Source organism: Ornithodoros turicata, unplaced genomic scaffold, assembly GCF_037126465.1.
Source record: "Ornithodoros turicata isolate Travis unplaced genomic scaffold, ASM3712646v1 Chromosome15, whole genome shotgun sequence".
Lineage (NCBI taxonomy): Eukaryota > Metazoa > Arthropoda > Arachnida > Ixodida > Argasidae > Ornithodoros > Ornithodoros turicata.
The window spans coordinates 3,271,849-3,279,338 of record NW_026999318.1 but is presented as its reverse complement, the minus strand read 5'-3'; the positions used below and the strand labels follow the sequence as shown (position 1 = coordinate 3,279,338).

At 47.1% G+C, this 7,490-nt stretch overlaps 1 protein-coding gene across 1 annotated transcript; it reads right to left on the bottom strand.

The window, feature by feature from the left end:
* Positions 1-3,179: 3,179 nt before the first annotated feature.
* Positions 3,180-5,673, bottom strand: LOC135372439 (uncharacterized). Its single transcript, XM_064606050.1, has one exon. It carries the CDS (start codon positions 5,286-5,288, stop codon positions 3,384-3,386), a length of 1,905 nt encoding a protein of 634 aa, XP_064462120.1. The 5' UTR covers positions 5,289-5,673; the 3' UTR covers positions 3,180-3,383.
* Positions 5,674-7,490: the final 1,817 nt, after the last annotated feature.

The window sequence follows — 7,490 nt, the reverse complement described above, 5'->3', positions numbered from 1 at the left end:
ACAAAAGCCTGCTAGGATTACTTCATCGTGACGTAATCCTAACTGACCATAACAGCACTGTCCAACAACAACTTTATTTTGACTTTGGAGAGTGGGGAGGTTCATCGCCGGATGCGCTGTCCACATCACCACCGCGCTTATCAGAAAAGACGTGCACGCCCTTGTAATGTTGCTGCTAGCTGCGTCCAGTGCATACTTCAAAGCTTACATTCTGCGACAGGTCGTTGTCATGTGCGTCACCCCTATTGGCAGCTGGGTCAGGTTCTTCAACAGAAAGTGAAACACTGCCCTCATGGCCTCCGGCGATCATACTGTTAAAAATCTGGAATGGAAGAGAATTGTTCATCTTTGTACAGCTTATGGGGCGATACGTAACAGAGACCTTAGTGTCTCATTGCAGAACTGTGCACCCAATACCGGTATACAATCACTATGCAAATGATTTGTGAGGTCTTAGGTTGCATACTTATTCGTTTATATATATATATATATATATTTTTTTTCCCTGGTCCGAGAAAATGGGGCCACACTCCTACCAGAAATGGTGATCCATAAGGTACCCATAGTATCACTCGAAACATGTAACACGTACATCTGATATTTCATTTTCGTCGCCAACTACGATCCCTTCCGGTTGTGTATACGACTCCTCCACGAGGCTTGCATCATTTGAGGGGAGGGTGCCAAGGAACTTGTGTATTGGCCAATAAAAAATCCAGCCTATAGCTCCTGATCCGGTTCCCAGGCCTCTGTTCACTCGCCTAAAAACGATTAATTGGTATAGTAATGTCTATTTTTCGATAACATAGCACCACCCCTGCAATGCATGTAAAGCACAGGAATTTCACATTGAAATGTTAGATGTGAAGGTTCGCTATTTACGCCAGAATAACTAGGCCAAAGAAAATTTTTTAACAGTGGGCTCACTATATACGTAGAAATGCTAAAAACCAAGCGATCTGGTGAGCACATTTCTCATAGCAAATGCACGGAACTAAGGGCTACAAACACGCACATAAGGGTAAACACACTTTTTCTATACTCTCAGGATTCAAATACAATGAAAATATATTTCTATATTGTAAGATTTGCTAAATTGAATTCAAAATTTTAACTCGAGGACATATGCGGTTTAACCATGCAATGCGGCCACCTACGCTTTGTAATTTGATATCAACCTTTACCGCCACCAAAGTTACCGACACAAGCAAGGATTCGTGTACCTAATATTTCACTTCGCAGAAAGAAAATCCATCTAGATAGAGCTAGGTACTGAGGCTATGCAAGACGTAGTTTGAGCATAGCCTGGACACAAATAGGACAACACATCGGATAGCCGAAGGTTTTGCTGTCATCTGTGCCGTCGTTTTCGTGATTTAGGCCCACGTTCAGGTTATAGTCCTCATGGTTGTCATCCATTAGTTTGCTTACGTCTATGCCGTAATTGCTCGGATACTTTTTGCACGTAACATCCTCCAGCTAGTTTGCGACAACGCAACTCCTCAACGTATTCTGTCATCATACATAATACTAGCAGCAAATGTTTCTCACCTGTACTTCTGGGTGAGGTTCTCAATTTTCCCATGAACCTGCGCTCTGGTTTTGTTGATCCCAAGAGCGCCCAACTGATTGGCGATGTCCTGATAAACAGGACCATTTCGTTTGTGGCGCCGAAGGTCATTCAGACTGGCCTCCCAAATCGAAATCAGGCATCGCGTTTCGTCATCTGTCCACAATGCTCTCGCTACCGTTCCTGCGTTCATTATTTTGTGCGACGTTTGAGGCACGTAAAGTTGAAAAATTGAAAGCGCGCGACAAGTTTTTGGATGCAGACGACAGGGAGAGATGCGAAGCGCAGTGGTTCGAGGATATCACCACTACGAGCTGAACATAGGAGATAGAAAGCGATGCGAAGTGCAAAAATGCATCACAAAAAGGCAAGGCGTTGAACGCGAAAGAAAAGTTGACAGAACATTACGTTTCACAAAAACATTTTATTTCGAATCCAAGGAAATCTGCACAATCTTGTTCGTGGCGTTTGGTGTCGAGGCTTCGGCAGTTTTGGGGGAGCGCCGTAAACTGTCTTGCGGGGACACCGTTGGCCTTACACCTCAGTTTCGTCGCAAAGGCCGTACGGCTGACCGTCTGGCAAGAAGTTAATGACAGTATGCGCTTACTGCCGTAACAGTTAAGGCCGTATATGTGCCCGTCTGACAGAGGCTTAAGTCTAATAGACGCCGGTCTAGTCGGTTTACGTCATATTGCTTAAAAATTCCGTCCCGCGAGGCTAACAGTGACCCATGCCGCAAATGTCGTCGTACAGCAGAAAGCAGCCATCCCCTTGCCCTCCCACCCGCGCATGTAACGTCCGGCTCTGGACTACATCACTCTATCCCCGGCCTTTAGGGAAATAGGCCGGATGTTACAAGCAGACGCTTCCTTATGGACATGTTCTCGTTTGTTCTTGCAAGTGGTTTGGATCAAGTGTTGGCTCTCACTTTCAGAGAAAAGTAAACGCTTTAAATTTCTGTTTCGAAGAAGCTCTCCGCGCTGGTAGAATATTTCATTCGAGATATGTACCCAGTAGACACGGGGAAGACGAGTGTTCGCCCACTGTTGCTCTCAGCGAAATATCTTCCGCACTTCTGGAGAAGTTGTCTTAACGTGAAGGAGGTTTTAGGGGGTCTGCTAGTGTCTCATGGAATCGTCTTGTGTAGTCAGCAAAAGTGCGCAAAGATTCCAGGATGACATATCCTCCAGAGCTTGACTGTTTGTAGTCGTTAATTGATTGTCATAATGAGAGGGGCGAATGGTATAGTTGAAACGAATTCCTTTGCCGAAGCGTACGGGTATGTCGAAGAAAAATAACATCGCGCTGTGCGAGCACCGATGTCTTTCAATGTCGGTCGCGTCTGTCAGTGACCACGGTCCCTGAAGCCATTTATAACTGTGAATAGTGTTGACATAGTGTTCCTAAGCCCGCCGTCAAGAGTTATGATTGTTGCCGATCACTGTGACGGATGTGTGCAGAAAATATGTAGCTCTGCGTGTTTCCGGTGTTTCTTATTTGTTTATTGATTTCCCTCTTTCTTGTTGTTCGTTTACGAGAATTAATGCGAAAATCAGTACAGATATCACACAGCCCAAAATACAGCAAGAAGCCAGTAAGACACTGCACCATGTCTATATACGCGCATAGGTCACCCACACCGAAAATCATTTTTTAAACATTGTAGAAGCATTGAGTTTTCGCACCTTACTTCTTCCCTTACATATATACTTCGCACCATGTCATGTTGAGAACAACTTTCGTTTCGCTAGCATAAATTATAAAAATTATAGCCAGAGAGTTTCAAGGAGCAAACCTGAATCTATACTTACGACTACTCGGACGTGCGTTTTCCACTCCTTCCTTGGACGGGTGACAGTTCCAATGCCGTGGCGTTTTCGGAAGTTCTTGTGGTTTGCGGTAAGCTCCGCTGGCCCCGTGGGGCGCCAGTGAACCAACGGTAGTCCTTAAACCCAAAGAACAAGTAAACACCCTGGAGACCGACGAGCATGATGAATATTATGTCCGTGACAGCCGACTTTATGTACACGCAAGCGAATCCTATAATCCACGTCGCTCCCATAATAAACGCCAGCTTCACGTACACTCTCATGTGAGACACGTGCCCTCCCACACGAAAATCGAATCCAGCAGCTTGCTTCTTTGTTCTGTGAATGTGGATAACGATGTGCGCGTAGGAGACTGCGTTGAAGGTAAGCAGCAATGCTATCGGCGTTAAGAAGACCACAGCATGAGCTCTGATGCTCGATATCCAACAGGTTGCTTGTCCATACCGCGGGGCGAGTAAGAACGAGGGTACCACGTAGTCTACTGCGACACACATCAGCACAAGACACAGCGGCAGACCCCAGGCTAGAAGACAATAGAGCGAGAAGGCTCGTCTTCGGCCACGGGAAAGCTTGATGGCTGCAACGCCCTTCCAGATGTCGAAGGACAACACCGTTGTCCACGAGAAAGCAGATAAGAAGCCAAAGTGCAAGAACATTGCCGATATTTTGCAGGGTAACCCTGGCAAGGGGAAAGAGTTGGAAAGTAAGAAGAGGAGATGGCTGCAGAATAGAGTACAAGACAGGCATAGCGCGCACTTTGATGAGAGCCCGTGGGATTCCTTGAAGATGGCGTACACTAATGCCTTCAGGGTCAGACACAGAAGCGAAATGCTCAAACATAATACGGTGAAGTAGATCTGTACGTTTCCTTTTGTAGATGCCAGTTTTGTGCTGGTACCGGTGGTGTCATTAGTATCGCTGCCGTTGTCAGCACCCGAGGAATCGTTATAGCGGTAGTCAATCTTGGGAATGAAGCACTTGTTCCCTTGCCAAGCTCGACAGTCATCACGGCTTGAAACCGGTCGGAACAGCTGTACTAAATTTGGCCCTAAAAAGTGCACTGCCGTCTCTTGCGGGAGGGTGTCGTCGTATTCTGCATATGGCAGGGAACATTCCACAGTAGAGAGATCTTCTCCATTGCACAAGGCACAGTATACATTCTTGTAGGTTGCACCGAGATAACTTTGCACTGGAGCGAAGTACGTTTGACATCTTCTAACCACATCGGCATTTACGGCATGGTCGCAAGACTCGATGAAATGTACATGTCCGTTGCAAGGATGACGATGGGTGCTGTAATTATCCAGTACGACACCGGGTAAAACGACTTGTACCGGACGTTCGCCTTCGCTGCATGTCTCGTTGTCGTACGAGGCGCATGAAACATTCCAAAAGGTGACATTCTCCATATCGTAATTGCAGAGAGCACAAAATCCATTGTAGTACGTCACACCATTTACACTCGTTACAGGCGTCTCGTAGAAAGCGTCTTTGTACCTTGCCTGATTTTCGCAGCCATCCCGCACTTCGTCTTGCGGCCAAGATTTCCGGCAACCAGTAACAAAGTAAAACCTCTCGTCGAAGATATTCTCAACATTCACACTAGTGCAGGACGAGCGGGGCTTCGAAACCAGCGGCGTCGAGGCCTTTTTCCAACAACAATCGCCGTACACCACGCAATTATCCGCGCAAGAACAGGTCCAGGAACAAAACGGCGATGTGTCACTGCACCCGCTGAGATTCTCTGAACACTGCAGAAGTCTCGATACTTGATCGTCAGTGAGCTGAGGATGTCTGCTACGATCTACCAGCCACGGTAGAGTGGCGTTACAATCGTTTCCAGCGCTGCTAACAAGGAAGGGAAGAATTAGAAGCACGAATGTCTTCATCCTTCACCGCAGTCAAGCTTTAGTGCCGCACAGTTTCGTGAAGGCTTGGTGGGCAGAACATACCGACCAACTGGGATATCATCACCGTTCCAGGGCACCGTGCTGGAAGGGGCATGTGACGTGTCCGCTCTGCAGCCGAGAGGGTCTGAAGAAGCCACGTCAAGCAGGCGGCACGTAGTTCACAACTTCACAGCGGAGCTTTAGCAAAGCATACCGGCCGCACTATGTACTTGTGGATTCCGGAGGGCAGCACGCAAACGAAGCTCGCAGCATGCCGTTGTATCGAGTCAGTGACATCCACCCGACTTTCTCGGAGGCGACCTTGCGTGATATAATCCAGACGTTACGTGTACGGGTGGAAAGGCTCGGAACTGGGGCGGATGCAGACTATCGGTTTGTGTGTGTGCACTCTAAGAAAAAGGGGGAATCGCGGCGAGTGAACGGGCGCTATACCCCGTTTCGGCTTTTCTCCGAGAATGACTGCACTGTAGGGTTCGGGATCCCGAGCCGTTTTTACAATTTCGGGATTTCGAAATGTGGATCCCGGGACGGGATGGGGATTTTTTCGCAACTATACCCAGGATGTCGTATAGGACTGTATCCACTTGCACAACCATGCTATCACAAATTGCGATATAGTTCGCGTCTTCTGTCATCCCCACGGAACATTATAGCGGGAAAAAAAAGCGAACAAAAAACTGCTCACGGGGCTAAACCTTCGTATTACATTGATCATTCGCACCGTGCCGGAATGTCAACTGAAATGCAGCAATGAAATGCGTCTTTTCTTGTCGTCTGCTACGGAATAGCCTTTTGCTGCGCCCCAGGATATTTCCCGCAGTTAGTAGTGCACGAGAAGATATATACGTATGACGTACAGCAATTCTAGTTACGCAACCGCTAAAACCAACGACGCATTTCGCATCATCCGCTGGAGTATTCTGGTGAATGTCACTTGTGTGAATACATGTAATAATGCGGTTTGCTCGTCTTGCCTTTTATTCATCCACAGGGAATGTTATGTTCTAATCTGCAGCAGCAGAGTCTATAATTTTCTGAAAATGCTGTTCTGTTTTTACTTTGAAATCTATGTGTATATATATATATATATATATTGGCGTTTCACGTATACGTATTCATGAGGATCAAAAGAACAAAAAGAGGTATTCTACACAGAGAGAGAGAGATTCTGCAATGGGAGTTTCATGCTATTTTAGGGCTGTTCTCCAATATGCCGTGGACGACAAGGTTGGTTCGGTTTCGGATTGCAAATGATATTTTTCGGGAAACAAAAAGTCGATTGGACACCGTTCCTTCCCTTTCGCTCGTACTACTGAATATTCGTTGTCAAAAAAGCCGAAATTTATAATTTCGAAATCCCGGGATTTGGCCTTGCGAAATCCCGGGATTTCGGGACATGAAATTATGCTGAAATCCCGGGATTTCGGGACCCGGGATCTCGGGCTCCGAACCCTACTGTAAAGTTACTCCCCCTTCCCTCTAGCACTCCTTCAGACGGAATGTGTTGAAGCGGAAAAATAGAAAAACGCATGCAGATGCAGCCGACGAGAACGGGAGGAGATGAAAGCAGCCACGAGGAGTTTACTCAAGACGTGAGACTGCGCGATACGGCAGTTCGCATGCAGTAAAACTTTTGCACTGCCATGTGTGTCATGCAGTGCAGTGTGTCATGCACACGCAATGATTTGTGCAACTGTTTAGACAATTACAAACTAAAATGTGAAGAAGCGAAAACATACACATAGACGTATAATGCACCTCCTAACTCATGACCTTTCCTTTCTTTGTCTTAATAAACATATCCCCCCCCCCCCCTAACTCATATACGAGGCTCCGGGTCTCGCTGCTCCGTGTTTTAGATGCCACCAACCGCTCTAAGGCCGCTACAGTCAGGGCTGCAAGGTTGCTTGCACGTGTTTTTGTAGTTTTCGTTCACCATTGTCGCAAGTCGTTTTCGTATGGACAACACCAGTGTCACTCTGTTTGCGAAGTACTGCTTGCGACATACTTGTTTGATATCTCCAGCCCCCGTAAAAGCGGGTTACCGAACCAAGTTGCTGTGCTACCGTCGCCTTCGCCTCACTTCCGTTCCCCTGGTGGCGGCGGTGCTGCGCAGCGCCACCAGACGGGAGAGATGGCGATCCGATAACCGCGCGTCGTCTGCTAGCTCCAAATGCGTCA

Coding starts and splice junctions, on each gene's coding strand:
- LOC135372439 (XM_064606050.1), bottom strand. CDS start 5,288: ATGAAGACATTCGTGCTTCTAATTCTTCCCTTCCTTGTTAGCAGCGCT.